Genomic DNA, 15,748 nt, shown 5'->3' with positions numbered 1-15,748 from the left:
TTGAAAACAGGGTAATAGAAAGTGAAAGAAGCCAGAAACGCAAGGCACCATGCTGTATGATTCCATTTACAATGAAATGCCCAGAATAGGCAAATCCATAGCTTTAGGGGAAATAGATTAGTGGTCCCCAAAAACAGAGGGAGAGAAGAATTGGGACTCAATGCTAATACCTATGAGGTTTCTGTTGGGAGTGACGGAAATGTTCTGAAATTAGCAGCAGTGGTTGCGCAACATAGTGACTTTGACGATACTAAAAACTACAATGTGAAGTGTACGATTTGAAATGGCAAATGTTATGTGAATTAGATCTCAACTTGTAAAATGTTAAAGTAAAAAAGAAAGAAAACAAGTAACTAAGAAGTGGGAGTATAATAATAAGCCTTCAGGATTTAGGTCAAAAGTCATTAGTCTCCATGGTTGCTCGGCAGTGGCTCTGCTGCGCAGTATCACTACTGAAGGTCACTGATACTTGCTGAGAAAATGTGCTATGATTTTCAGGTTCCTAATCTCTAAATAATACATTTGAGGTCCTTCTGCTACTGATTTAGAAGCAAAACTAAGACAGCTAAGTCATTTTTTCAGGAACCCATCATAAGAGGTGGGTCTCTGACAGTCAAAATTAAAATGAATACTTCCACAGTTTCACATGAGGAATTGCACAGCTACAAAGAAGCAAAAATTTCCTTCCTTTTTTCCAATCTCTATTCAAGCTTAAAAATCCTTCCAATTTTTTTTAAATAACACAATGACAGGGATTGACAATGTAAAGAGTACAACCCAGTATGAGGGAATGAGGGAAAGGATGTGAGGAGAGAGCTACAGATTTCCAAGTCTGGCAATAAAATGGACAAAGCCTCAAGGCTAATCAGTGAATTCCAGCAGACCTGCTTGGGACCACTCTCTGGATAGGCAAAACAAACAGTGCTATAAACCTTTTACAGATTTACTACATTTCCGTTAACTCCCCTACAATACAAAATGATATTCAGTTGTGTTATCTGTGGCATAAGAAAGAAAATCACAACAAATTAAATTGCAGTTGCTTTAAACGTCTATCTTAAGTGACAGCTGCTTCTTAGTGTAATACAATTTGAACTTAAAATGAATAGGTGTGATCAAGATACAGAGAATTTTGAGATACGTTATAATCATTCACACTTGGGGCTAGATGTAACTATTTTAAAATAGAACTTCTCTAAGAAAACCTCTAACTTGATAACAGAAAATATGAATAATGTTCCTTCTTTGTATAAGTAAATGATGAGCTTAATAAAGTCACTTTAGTGGACAAAATTGTGAAAATGTCAAAAGACAAGTGTTGAAGAACAACCATAAACAGAATAATTTTATAGACATTAAGAATGAGTGAAAAACCAAAACTGAAACCTAACAAAAAGTACTGTATTATCCAAACAGAATATATTTTTAGCAGGATAATTACAAAAAAGCAACATGAGGGTAGAAAATTATTATTTATGTCACACAGTTCAAAATCTACCTTCTAGCATTAACAGCATACCCCAAAGTTCCAGAAAGTAAAGATGCTTCCCTTTAAAAATAATCCCATTAGGCATTATCACAAAGCTCTTTAATCCTGCACAACAACCAGGGCCAGAAGTTGGTTCATATATTGAAAATATTGGTTAAAGCAGAGAATAATTTTATATACTTTAAAAAATTACACATACATAGCAAAAATCATACATATTAAAATGTTTTAATTTAAAAGACAAATATAATTATTCACTCCCCTTCTGATATAAATTACAGTTATTTCTTTAAGCTTAGGTCCTTTGATTAGGGTTTTGTATCATATGAAACTGTACCTACAATGCAATACTTATTATTTTTAATCTCCTTTGGATTAAAATAGAATGAAAGCTAAAAGGTGCATGCAAAATAACTGGCATATGAAATCATCAGATTTATATCATTTTTTGCAATTCACTGTGCATACTTAATTCACAGTAACTTTCCAACTTGTCCTTACTGAGATTTTCCCCAGTACTTGATAATTTTCTTCACTGTCACACTCACAGTTCATCACTTTACATAACATTATATTACAGAATTCTAATGAAAAGAATGGGCATTCAAAGGATTTGAGGCAGATGGGAAACTGGCTCATTATAAGCACTCAAAGCAACTGGCAGGAGCAGAAATACACACATGAAGTAGATCCATAGTCTACTCCCCCAGCATGCTCAGCATCCAATGGGAAACAGGCAGTATCACTTACAGTGAGCCTGTCAAGCAGAAATGAAGTCTAAAACGTAGATAATGATTAAGTAAATCTCCACTGTACATCTATTCCACTGAAAATGTACAGTTCATCAGTGAACACAGATAAAGCGAAGGGAGACTCAACATCAGACTAGAGAGCTAGAGAACATACTGATAACTTTCTACAAAAATGCCTATTAGCTGATTAGTTATTTTAAGTTCACCTACATCAAAGAGGTTGTTTTTCAGCACTGGTGCTGGTTTAGTTAACAGTCCTAAAGCCTTCTACATCTACCTTGTAACTTGCCATTCAATCACCAAAATAAACAGTATCAGGGTTCCCCAGACTACTCTGGAAATTCACTTTCTAGAAACTTGTTGTGTGAGTGCTCAGTCATTCTGTCATGCCTAATTCTTTGCAACCCTGCGAACTGTAGCCCACCAGGCTCCTCTGTCCATGGGATGCTCCAGGCAAGAACACTGGAGTGGGTTGCCATTTCCTTCTCCAGGGGATCTTCCAGACCCAGGACTTGAACCCATACCTCTTTTGTCTCCTGCATTGGCAGGCAGATTCTTTACCACTGTACCACCTGGGAAGCCTTCTAGAAGCATCACCATCTCCAATAAGCCAAATGGAAGGAAGCAACTAACAAAAAATGCATTCAGAGAGGACCCGTGGGGAGTTGAAAATGTCTACACTGCAAAAGACTCCTTGAAGTTCCATCTGAATCCTAAGGTCAGTAGACATTTCAAAGAAAACATCTTAACAATCTCCACTGGAGCATTACCCTACCTGGCACCGTCTGCTCCTACAGGAAAGACTCTAAGATGTCAAAAACTCTGGCAGATTAACACTTTATATTTTGAAAATGTGTTATTTGCCAGGGGGATCATTTATATTACTATTCCTGATTTTATAAGTCTCCATAAAATCAAATTCTGCTTCCAGTATCACCGACACAAAGCTTAGCCAAATTATTTGGTTAATGAAATGGAAGTAGAGACCACGTTATCCACTTTTGAATGGAAGCTTTTAGAGCCATGACAGGTTCCCTCCACTGTTCTTTCTTTGTCACCAGGTTGGCGCATCTCACACAGGGGCTGCTCCATCACCCTGGATGCTGGAAAGAATGTGACACTTGGGACAGAGCCACAGCTGACAACTGCAGCCAACATGAGCAAGAGATAGACTGTGCTACTGTAGGCAATTAAAATGGTGCAGTTTTTTGTAACAAGCCTTACCGCAGAGAAAGCGAACACAACCACCACAGATCTAGTTGAACAAAGAGACTACAAAGGAGGTTGACATCAGAACTCTACCTTCCAACCAGAAAGGACTTCTAAACAAAAAAATAATAATAATAATCACTACTTTTCAGATCAACGTTTCTCAACCTATTAATATCAATGATGACAGGCCAGTTACCTTTCCTTTTTCAGTTTTCCAATCTATTACAGACCAGTACATAAAACATTAATAACGAATTATTAGAAAATTGAAAGAAGGCTTTTCAAATGTAAGCCCCAATAGTTGTATTCTCATTATTAGGTTCAACAGAAATAAAATTCCTCTGTCAAGCTGCTATTAGGTTTCTGAATGTGTACTCCCAATTTCTGAGAATATATTACTGTAAACCAATTACAGAGCACAGAACCACACTCCTCCACGGAGCACATTTTGAGGAGCACTGTTTCAGAGCATGTGAAATTAAGAAATACAAATGCTTTTGTGATGATATAAACTCCTTGGGAATTGTATAAAGTGGAAATTAAACTGTAGACAAATTTTTCCCAGAAAATAAGTAAAAATTTTCTTTAGTATCTTTCCCACTCTGCAAAAATATCTATGGTTCCTTTCTTCTATAGGCATAGAAACCAGGTTTTTTTTTTTTTTCTTTCCCTTTTCTTTTTCAGTCTATCAATGATAGACATTTAGGTTATTTGAAAAGTGCCTAGCTCCCAGACTTAGTAATTTTAAATGAAATGTTTTCAGTTATAGCGAATAGGAACCCAATTATTTTATATTGACATATGTAGTTTACTGCCTTTCTCTCTACTGATTATTATCTAGCTACTGGAAAGCAGCTAGTTTTCTTCAATTATTTAGCAACCTGCAATAAACATGATTTAGTTCTAAAACCCCAAGTATATTTTAAATCGCATTTAATTTTCTAAAGAATGAATCTTTCCTTTATTAAAGATAATTCAAAGTTTCAGAAACTCATCTCAAGCCGTTAAAGTAGCTTCTGTCTGGCTCAGAAATACTTTTTGGGTGGTAAGATTCCAATCTTGATGAATGTCATTATATATCCACTGTCCTGGGTGGCTGCAGCAGCTGCTAGCTGCTTAAAAAAGCTAGTTTAAAAAAAAAAAAAAAAATGACTGAAAGGAAAAGAAATGATTGTTTCATTTTCTCTAAAATGAAGAAAAATATGAGTAATATATTTAAAGTGAAGGTGCTTTCTGAGTCTTAAAAATGTGGATGGCAAAAGCCAGAGCTCCTTCAGTTTGAGCAACACAGAGACTATATCCATTGATTTTTGCAAGGCTCAACTGCCTTTTAAAATTAATAGTATTTATTAAATAAGAAAAAGAAAGAACTTTGCAAATTAGAGTAATTTTTCAATTAAGATTTCTGTAGCACTGAATGATGTATAAAATGTCTTCACATTTGCAATCTAGTTAGTATCTACAGCAACCCACTTAGAGATGTAAGAGGAATATCATTGCCTTTATCCCCACTAAGCCAGATGAAGAACCAAGTTTCGAGAGCTCTACTTGGGTTCAAAGTCTAAACACCATTCTTTTTTTTTTCTTCAACACACCAACTCCTGGTAATTCTTTCTTAAAGATCATTTATATTTTACAACAGTAAGCATTTGTACCTAAAATATTTTCAGGTCAGCGGGCAAAAAAATATGCTAGAAAAACATAAATTTACCAGCAGTTCTATGAGTATAGAAAAGGACAGTGCAATTTCTACAATGATTAGAAGAGGAGAGAGACATCACAATATACTAACATATTTTGACTGCTGGTATAATTTCTTATAATACATAATTAAAGTCTAGATAGTCTTTAATTTTCATTTCCTCTGAAACATTATCAGTAGTAGATGGTTAATGATTTAGATAAAAATTGATTTAAGAACATTTCCTTTTACTATTTTCCTGTTACTGTAAATAAGAGTAACAGTCAATTTATGCCTTCATAGAAATAAGGTTTTTATATTGGTTTTTGAAGATATGTTTTACATTATCTTTGGAAGTGTAGGGAAGAGGTAGGCACAAAAGCAATGCTTTAAATTATATATGTATACACTTTCATGAAAAAAACATATAGTAAAATTATGTTACTTTTTACATCACTACCTATACATTAAAAAATAGGTTTATTTTAGGTGATATTTTAAGTATATACATAAAAGCTAAGCTTACTGTTACATTAGATGACAAAGTAAGGAAACAAATTCTTAAAAATGATCATGTTACAGTTAAAAGTTATTTCTATAGAATCTTTTGTTTACTGCTGTTTCAACTTAGCTGATAAATATGAAGTTATATGAATACAGTTAAATGTTTTTAAAAACATTTTAATATCATTACCAAAGCACCTAGAATAATTTTAATTAATCTTCATTTGCATTTTCTAATTTTAAAAATCAACTGTAATTTTTTTAGCTAATTAACACAAATTGTATTTCCACTTCAGTTTAGTACGTTTATACATCGGAAGACTTACTATAAAATCAAACACATTTTTGGTGCTGAGAAAAACCTTAACAAAGAAAAATAACTTTCTTCTTACTCAACTCTTTGATACATAAAAAATATATATTTTTATATAAATAAAGGAAAAACAAAATAGAGAATTCCTTAATTGTGTCTTTTAAAAAGACAGGTTTATACATGCAATGGGAAGACCCAGAGGAGTTGGGTGGAGAGGGAGGTGGGAGGGGGGATTGGGATGGGGAATACGTGTAATTCTATGGCTGATTCATGTCAATGTATGACAAAACCCACTTTGTGAAGTAATTAGCCTCCAACTAATAAAAAAAATTTTTTTTAATTTAAAAATAAAAAGACAGGTTTAGTTCAGTAATTTATGGTATATTTTCAGCTATGCTGTCACTACCATCAAAATTCTGTATTATACAAAGTCATATTAAATTTATACTCAGGTATAACATTCTCTTCCAAAGACATACTATTTTTAAATGCATTATTAATCTTAGAATTTTGGCCCTACTGTCAATTTGAAAGTTGCTTTTATTTATTTCTAAGCCAAAGCTCTTCAGTGAGAAAAGTTTGAGATCCCAAATATAAGGAGATCCTGAGGGGCTTTCCTGGTGGCTCAGATAGTAAAAAATCTGTGTGCAGTGCAGGAGACTAGAGTCTGATCCCTGGGTCAGGAAGGTCCCCTGGAGAAGACAGTAGATACTGGAGGTACCCACTCCATTATCCTTGCCTGGAGAATTCCACGGACAGAGGTTATAGTCCATGGGGACCCAAAGAGTTGGGCATGACTGAGCAATTAACACTTTCACTTTCTGAGACCACATACAGGACAAAAATAAATAAATAAATAAACCTTCATCTAGATAAGTAAATAGATTAGACATTTAAATTTTCCCAACATACTGCTTGTTAATTATTTTAACAGTTAACTATATTGTATCATACTTTCTATCTTCTATCACAGTTTCATTTATATTTGCCATTCCTATCTCTTTGGTAAAAATAAAGGTCCACAGATTAAATCTGATATTCTTCCTACCCTTAGACACTAAATAAACACTGCTTGATTGAAAATAATTGACAGAGTGTTGTTTAAGAACAAGGAGAGATTTTAAATTATGTGACATATCTTCACAAAGAGTAGAATTTTCAAAAATCAAATTAGATTAAAAGAAGTTAAACTATTTTACACTAAAATAGGAACTAGATAATTTTTAGTGTTCTCTTTACAAAAGACTATATAAGTTATTATACTTTTAATATTTAAGCATTAAGTCCAAACTCCTTAAAAATTTTAAATACAATTTGCAAAATACACATGGCTCAACTGGATTTACAAAGCACAAGTATATAGCTACCAAATATAGTTTCATATAGTTTCCCATATTTTTATATCTCTAAAACCTATTTAGTGGATTCAATCATAAATATGTGGGAGAGGTTACCAAATGCAAGTACCATGTTTTAACTGAGATTCTTATGGTATTTTTTTGGTATCTGTATGTAAAAATCTAACTTAAACACTCTCAAGCAATACTTCTCAATAAATGGCTGTAAAAAAAAAAAAAAAACTAAAATATAAAACTAAAAAAAACTAATATAATGCCCAAAAGTACCTTGATTATAGGTTGATGTAAAACAAGTCTGTTAACAAAAAGCTAGCAGTCAACACAGTCACTCAGAGAAGATGGGGAAACAGTCATGTTTATATACAAGAAAAAATTATAACAATTTTAACAATTTAAGTGAAAAGATTGATAGCTTCAAAATATATTTTATAATAATCACCAGGCCATAAATAATAATAATAATAATAATAATCACCAGGCCATGTTAATCTGAGTCAGCAGATCACATGATCTTTCTTAAAACATTCCCTAAAGTTTTCACTAACTTCTCTAGAAACACAGGAAGCTGATGTCATCTAATTTTGGAGACTACACAAAGAATAACTTATAGTCCTTTGACCTGTTCTTTTCAATAATAGAACCACTAAACAAAACTGGCTACTGACTGCTTAAAATGAACTTAGGGTAATTGAGAAAATAAATTTAAAGTTTTATTTAATTTTAATTACTTTATTCAATGTAAATTTTAAAACTACCACTCAGTTGAGTAGCTAGAACTTTTAACAATGTTTGGAAAAATTGGGGTATGCACTTTAAACTGCAAATGGCATTAAGTCTAAATATAGATCAAGTATTTCCAATAGAAAAATACCCCACCAGATTTAGAAGAAGCAATACAAAAGAATGAAAACATCTCACTAACAAATTTTACATTGATTGCATGTTAAAACATATTTTGATATATAGGATTAAATAAAAAAACCTATCATTATTAAAATTCATTTGGTTTTTATCCTTTATTTTTTTTACTATTACCATGAAAATATTTAAATTATATAAATGATGCTCATTATATTTCTATTGGGCAGTGCTGCCTTAGACTATATAAATAAAATCAAAACTTTTTTTAAAGTCGGGTTCCTTAAGGTATAATTTGCACACAGTAAAACTCACCCTTTTATATGAATACTTCTATAAATTCTGGCAAATGTACACAATCATGAAACCAACACAAGCACAACATAAAACGTTTCCATTACACCAAAAAAATGTCCCCTTACGTTTCTTATCAACTTATCAACTCACACCTCCTACCCCCAAACCCTGACAACCCAGTTTTCTGTCCCTATAGTTTTGATCTTTCCACAACAGGATGGCATATAGACCTCTGAGTCCAGGAAAATCAAACTTCAAAGACCATACTATCCTATGGTGCTAAAGGATTACTATTATTTGATATTTCCTTTCCTTGTATTATGAACATTTTGCCAAGGCTTAGTTTTCCAGTTATTCCATTTTCAAAATTGAGCTTCTTTCCCTGTCACTATTACAGTGAATTATTTATACTTCTAGAATAAAACTGAGCAGACTCTATATTAGTTATGTACTTACAAGGCTTCTACTAAACTGTAAGCTAGAAGCCTGACTTGTAGAACTACTACACTTATTTGTCTAGTGAAATTAACAGTGTGGATAATAAGGCTGAGAAGATATTCCCCACCGTGTTATTTAAAAAAAAAGAAAGGAAAGGGAAAAAACAAAGAATTGATGGATGAAGAAGTTAACCCTCTAATTTAGACGTTTACATTTACTGAGGTCTCACAAAAAGATTAGAGGGTGCAAGAACTATGATGCCAAATAACCAGGAGCAAATGCTAGTGGAGACTGAACCTAAACCAATATCTTCACCTAAATTGGTACTGGCTTTGTCAGAGCTTGCTAACAAGGTTGAGTAAACTGGGAGTAGTCTACCTAAACACAAATTTTCTCACAAACTGTTATTTCTGGCACATGATTATATAGAATATAAAGTTTTTAAAAATACATGTATCACATCAAATCAGAAATACTTTTAACACATAAAGGCAAAGACTCAAGAAACTCAACGGGCTCTATCTGAAAAGTAGAATATTTGTAATCAATAATATTCATAAAAGTTAAATATATAACATCTATGCTTTAAGTAAATAAATGAAATGTTACAACTGACTTTAATGGTTCTAAAATACTTACTGAAGTCTCCAGTAAGAAAAACTCCTTCAGCTCCTGGGGCCCATTCTTTGCAGTATAAACCACCATCAGCGCATCTGTGGATGCCAAATGATTCATAACCTCTGGAAAATCTATCAATACCACCTTCATTCTCTCCAATGTCGTTCAAAGTCTTGCTAAACCGCTTATACCTTTGAAAAAGGGCAAAAGAAAGGAAATTGTAAAATCAAATCATCTTCCAGAAAAGCTGCTGTAATTAAATATCTGTTTTACTCTCATTCAGGAAAAAAAAAAAAAAAAAGACATCATTAAAGAGGAATGATGTGAATAATTTCATTTATTACTAGAAGTTACCTGGTAAGATAAAATCATTCTTATATCAAATAAACTGAACTAACCCAACTAACTTTTATTTTTGCAATTTCAAGCATTACAGTATAAGAGAAAACATGATATGTTATTCCTTGAGTATTTTAAAATCAGCATTATAGCAACTTCTATGTCAAGACAGTATAATGAAGGAGCATTCCTACATCTATAACTTCTAAAACACTGAAAGAAAATATAGTTAAAAACCAGCAAGAAAAATAAAATTACCCTACAGCAGGTCTGGCATACTTCTCCTGTTAAAGGGCAGATAGGAAATATTTTAGGCTTTGCTAGCCATCTGGTTTCTGTCACAATTACTCAACTGTGGCTCTGAAGCATGAAACTGGCCACAGACGACATGTAAATGAATGGGTGTGGCTGTGTTCCAATAACACTTTATTTACAAAAACAGGTGGCAGGGCCAAATTTGGCCTATGGGTTATAGTTTGCCTAGTCATGCCCTACAGCAAATAACCATGAAAAGAGCATTCATCACCTCAAACTACCAAAGCCAGCAGCCATGAGAAGAAACCAAAGATTCCCTTCCAAGCAGGATCAAGAATAACACATGGCCGCTCTTGAACCTCTCTCTCCCAGACGCCCAGAGCCCACAGTCAGGACTGGTTCTCCAAAAACATACTATTACTGGCACTTATCACCCAAGTCTGGGGAGAAGCAAAGGAGACCAAAACTGGCAAAACTAGAGAAGTGAAGCATGTGGCGGGTATTCTCTGAAGTGAAAGTTCCAGAACTGTGCAATGAATTGCCCAAAGCCCATAAACTTCCCTGTGCTTCCCCACACCCTGAGGGGTAACCAATAAAAGTCCCAGAAAGATAGTCATGAATCCAAGTAGAGGTATAAAGGAAAGACGCAAAATGTCAGAAGCTAGCTAATGAAGAACACTTCAAGTGAGGTGAACAGAAAAAGAATCTTTATACAAATGTTTCACCCTGTTGTTGCTTAGTTGCTAAGTCATGTCTGGCTCTTTTGCGACCCCACAGACTAGCCTGCCAGGCTCCTCTGTCCATGGGATTTCCCAGGCAAGAATATTGGAGTTGGTTGCCATTTCCTTCTCCAGGGGATCTTCCCAACCAAGGGATTGAATCTTCATCTCTTGCAGGCGGATTCTTTACCACTGAGCCACCAGGGAAGCCCGTTTCACACTGTACTTCAACTTAAATAAAAATGAATTCAATCATAATAAGAGCTGAGAGATTATATTAATAGGATAGAATGACAGAATGAGAAGTAAAATGAAACCGCAGACCCAAGGAAATAAAAAGAGTAAAACAATGTGTCACTAGAAAAATAATAAATTAGAATTGGCAAGGAGCTAAGTGTACATGCAACAACAACAACAAAAAATTAGGTAAATGAACAACTGGAACTTGACGTGATTAGGGAAAAAAAGACTAAGAGGATTTCCCTGGTGGTGTAGAGGACAGGAATCTTCCTGCCCATGCAGCGAATATGAGTTCAATCCCTGGTCCAGGACGATTCAATATGACACAGAGCAATTAAGCCCGGGTTCCACAACTACTGAGCCAGCACTCTGCAGCCCATGAGCCACAACTACTGAAGCTCTCATGCCCTAGAGCCGTGTTCTGCAAGAGAGGCCCAGCGAAGAGAAGCCCAGGCACTGCAACCAGAGGAGCAAGTGGGGAAAGTTCACACACAGCAACGAAAAGGCCCAGGGCAACAACAATTAAACAAATGATTAAAATTGAAACCAAGAAGGCTTGATTACCAATGCAGTCAATACAAAGAGAAAAAGACCAATTGAATATAAAGTTAATCGATGCAAAATCAAAAAATATGATCAAAATAAGGATACCTGGTGACTCTGAAGAACAAAAATCAAATGAATATAAATCATAAAATTGTATACTATTTCTTATAGAATTAAATACGCATGTTAAAAAGAACATACTGTGTTTTAAGAAAAATTTGGAAAACAAACACACAAACATGCACACAGAGCATCACCCAGTTTAAACCACTGAAATTCAAAGGAGAAAGAATGTAATTCTATGGACAACTGGTACAAAAACGTGAGGGGGATGGGAACATATTTTTTTGTAAAGGAACATCACTTTAAAGACCCAAAGATAACAAAGCCAAGCCCCGCTATTCTGAGAGAGAAAAGTAGTATTCTAAGGATATTATATGAGACACATGTTTACTCAAGCTTAACGAATTCTTTAAATATTGCAAATTAAAAAACAATTCTAAGCCTATGACACTAATGAATCATTCTTGGAAAGAAAAAAAAAAACACTTTCCATAAAATTTAGGCAATTAAAAGACTAAAAACACCAGACAAACAGACAGTGTTGTTGCAGCCATTTGGCTGAGCCCTAAGTCTTTAAATATAGAACCAAGGCTAGACAATTGTGTAATTATGTGAATGTGATAATAAGAAAAGAATCTCAATGGATGGGTGAAAATTTGATTTATTAAAAAACAACAGACAAGTGAAAGGGAGATGGAATAAAGGACAAGAGTGGTCAGACTCCTTATTTTTTTAAAAATAGAGTCACTCAACACTGACTCAAATTCAAGATTGTCATCATTATACCTTTTAATCTCTTCATGAACTTAAATGGACAATTTAAAGAAAGTTATGTGTAGATTTAAGTCATTCTTTCATTTTATTTCAGTAGGTTTGTTTAAAATTAAATTTAGCATATTCTCCTCATGTTTCATTGCATTATTTCTATCAAGCTATTTCAAGCTATATCAAGAGGGTAGAATTTTCTACCCTCTTACCTATATACAAGCACATAAAAATATAAAAAATGATTTTCTTTAACATCAGTGATTTTTTTTTTGGTCGCATTTCTATTTTCTTTCTTCCTTGTATTATTCTAACTATAACAAAGAAATGCCATTTAAACAAAATAAAGGGTTTTTTCTTAAAACTATAAAATTTTAGAGTATTAAAACATCTATATAATCCATAATCATTACATATTCATAATTTTAATGGGTATATGAAACTATGTTTATAAAACTTGGGGAATTTAAATAATTTGAAATAGATCAGTGGGATAAAACTAGGTTCTTGAAATGTTCTTGAACATATAAAGAAATAAAACATATAATAAAAGGACATTTCAAGAAAGAAATGTGAAAGAGAAACAAAACAATGGCTTACCTATTAAGATATTAGAATCTAAGTTTAAAAATTGAACCTCTAAAATCAAAATAACTTCAAAAGGTCAAAGTTATAAATATTAAATTAAAAATAAACAAAACCAGGAGTTCACAGAAAAAGAAATACAAATGGCCAGAAAACACATTGAAAAGACACTCAAATTCAATCCTAAATTTCAAAATTCCATTTTCCACTTAAAGACCAATAAAATGTGATAGTCTATGCAGACAGCGTGCAGGTGCAGGAAAAAGACATTTCCAAATACTCTTTAACAAAATAGAAATTAGATAACTATTTGGTATTAGCTAGCTATGAAAATTTCTAAATCACAGTCTTCAACTAAGTAATTCCATTTCTAGAAATTTACCCCTTGAATATATCACACAAGGAAGCAAACACATCTACATGTACAGTGGTAATCATTATGGCATTATTTAAAATACCAAACCATAGACAATACCTACCTGTTCAACAAGAGAGGCTGGTCAAATTAACTGTGGAACTCACAAACAACAGATTCCATGAGATTCATTATGAAGAACGAGGTAGAAAGAAATGTACTGATATGAAAAGATGTCCCAAGATAGACGGCTTAGGGAAAGAAGTTGCAAAGCAGTTTTCCACAAAACATCTATTTGTATAAAGACATATTCACACAGCTACAGATGGCATGTACATGGTATTTTCACAGGGCCCCTTCCCCTACACCAGGGGTTGGATTCCAGTGGGCTGGGGTGAGCCGGGGCCTTAAGTTCCTAGCCCCACCACACTCACATTTACTTCAAAGACAAGAAGGGGTACAGCACGGAATCTGATCAGCAGAGTGCAATTCCTATGGGTATGATAGGTGTGAGTGGAGTATTTCAAATATGACCCCCTTTTGTATTGTCGAAATATACCCAACACATACAATACACATGCCCGCTTATGAGTACACATCCCCATGGTTTTATGAAAATGCAAATTATATTTACTCTATTACTTGAAACAAATTAACTTTTAATGAAATGATGTAACTCCAGTGTCACTGGCAGTCTTTACTCCAGAGGACACAAGCTGAATCACTGACAGGAGCCAGGCAGGTAGCATAAATATGAAGAACTGCTCCTGCCTAAGAAACACAGAGAGCAAGCCTGATGATAAAAGAGTAACCAATGAGGCTAGCCTCAGAGTAAGGAAAACAAAGTAGAACGCAGCTCAACTGAGATGGAGAGGACAAGGCCCGGGGAAAAGTGACAGCATCTGTTTAAAAGCTCTAGCCTATTGTTACCAAAGATTTGCCAAATCAAGTAATCATTCAAGAATGAAAAAAAGTCCAGATTCTTCTGTGAATCCTCCCTAATTAAACATCAGCCGCTATTTCAAAATACTTTAAATACTGATCTAGGCAAAAGAAAAAGCAGCAGAAGAAAACCTCAGTCTACAGCTCTAATAAGAGATTTGTATGCACACTCTCTCATACCCTAAATTCTATGAGAAAATGATTTTTACCTCTCAAAGATACCATTCGGCTACAACACTGAATGTGTGGAAACTCTAATCAATGAGATGCATAAATAACAACATTCAGTGATCAAATGGTAGAAAACAATCAACAAAGTAAATCTGAATAGAGGTAACAAAACTAGAAGAGAAAAAAATAAGTAAATTTGGACTTAGGGTAAAAAAAAAATTACATACACATATATTATCATAAAACAAGAAAAATTACTGATTCTTTTTTTTTAAAAGATATCAACTTTTGGAGGGCAAATAAATGTAGCAATAATTTTATAGTCAATGTGGTAATAATATCTTTAAAACACAATTTTAGATTTATTTAAAGTTTAAAAAATAATCCTTCTTAAGACGTTTCAAAAGATATATACAAATGTGCCATTTACTAAAAATTGAACAGAAATAGGATTATAGCATGATATTACTTTAACTAAATATCTTGACGTCCTCAAGGTCAGCCCTAGAGCTTCTGATACAGAAATACACATTCCACTTTGAAATCACTGTGGCTCAAAAAAGAAAATGCCTGAGGATATAGCAAGCTCATCATGCCTGTGCCGGCTCCTACTACAGTCGTCTCTCTTAATATTTTGCTATGAATTTATAGGATATTTAAAAACTGGGTCAAATTCTTGGTAACCAAAAACATAAAATGAGTTATATTGCAACGAGCACTTTGTACAGATATAAAAATATTACAAGATTTAATATCTTCATTGATGTTTTTAATCCTCTTTGCAGAAAGAAAGAAACAGAGGCACAGATAAATATGAAAGTCGCTCAAGGTCAAGAAGGTAATGAGCAACAGAGATGCGGTATTACTCATCACAAAAGGTATTTTAAAAAAACAGGAGACATAATCTCAAATTAAAAGTCACATTTCCTCTTAAAGAAAGCCCCATAACTTTGATTCATAAAGTTATTAATCTTATAATTAAGAGGATCAGATAAGGCTCTAGAAATAAACAGTGTAGGTTCAAATTCTAACTCTGTTACATAGTATATGTAACCTTGAACAAATTACTTAACCTCCCTTTCCCTTAATTTCTTCCCCTGTTAAGTGGGGGAAATCCGATAGTTTATAAGGAATCAAAGAAATGATACCGGGAGTCATCCCCACAGTATCCAGCATGTGCTCAATAATTGTAAACTGTAGCTTTTCACCACCTCAGTGAGAAGCACTGCTGTATTATACTTTTTAACT

General features: G+C 33.7%; 1 protein-coding gene across 1 annotated transcript in view; it reads right to left on the bottom strand.

Annotated features, from left to right (window-relative positions):
- Positions 1 to 15,748, bottom strand: part of GBE1 (1,4-alpha-glucan branching enzyme 1) — a 290,948-nt gene that overhangs the window by 217,709 nt on the left and 57,491 nt on the right. Inside the window, exon 2 of the mRNA XM_065913821.1 lies at positions 9,542 to 9,711. Within this exon, the coding sequence (XP_065769893.1) occupies positions 9,542 to 9,711 (170 nt within the window). The remainder of the gene's footprint in view (positions 1 to 9,541; positions 9,712 to 15,748) is intronic.

Source organism: Muntiacus reevesi, chromosome 21 (assembly GCF_963930625.1).
Source record: "Muntiacus reevesi chromosome 21, mMunRee1.1, whole genome shotgun sequence".
NCBI lineage: Eukaryota > Metazoa > Chordata > Mammalia > Artiodactyla > Cervidae > Muntiacus > Muntiacus reevesi.
Note: the sequence above shows the minus strand (reverse complement) of the source record. Positions and strands in the feature narration are given on the sequence as shown.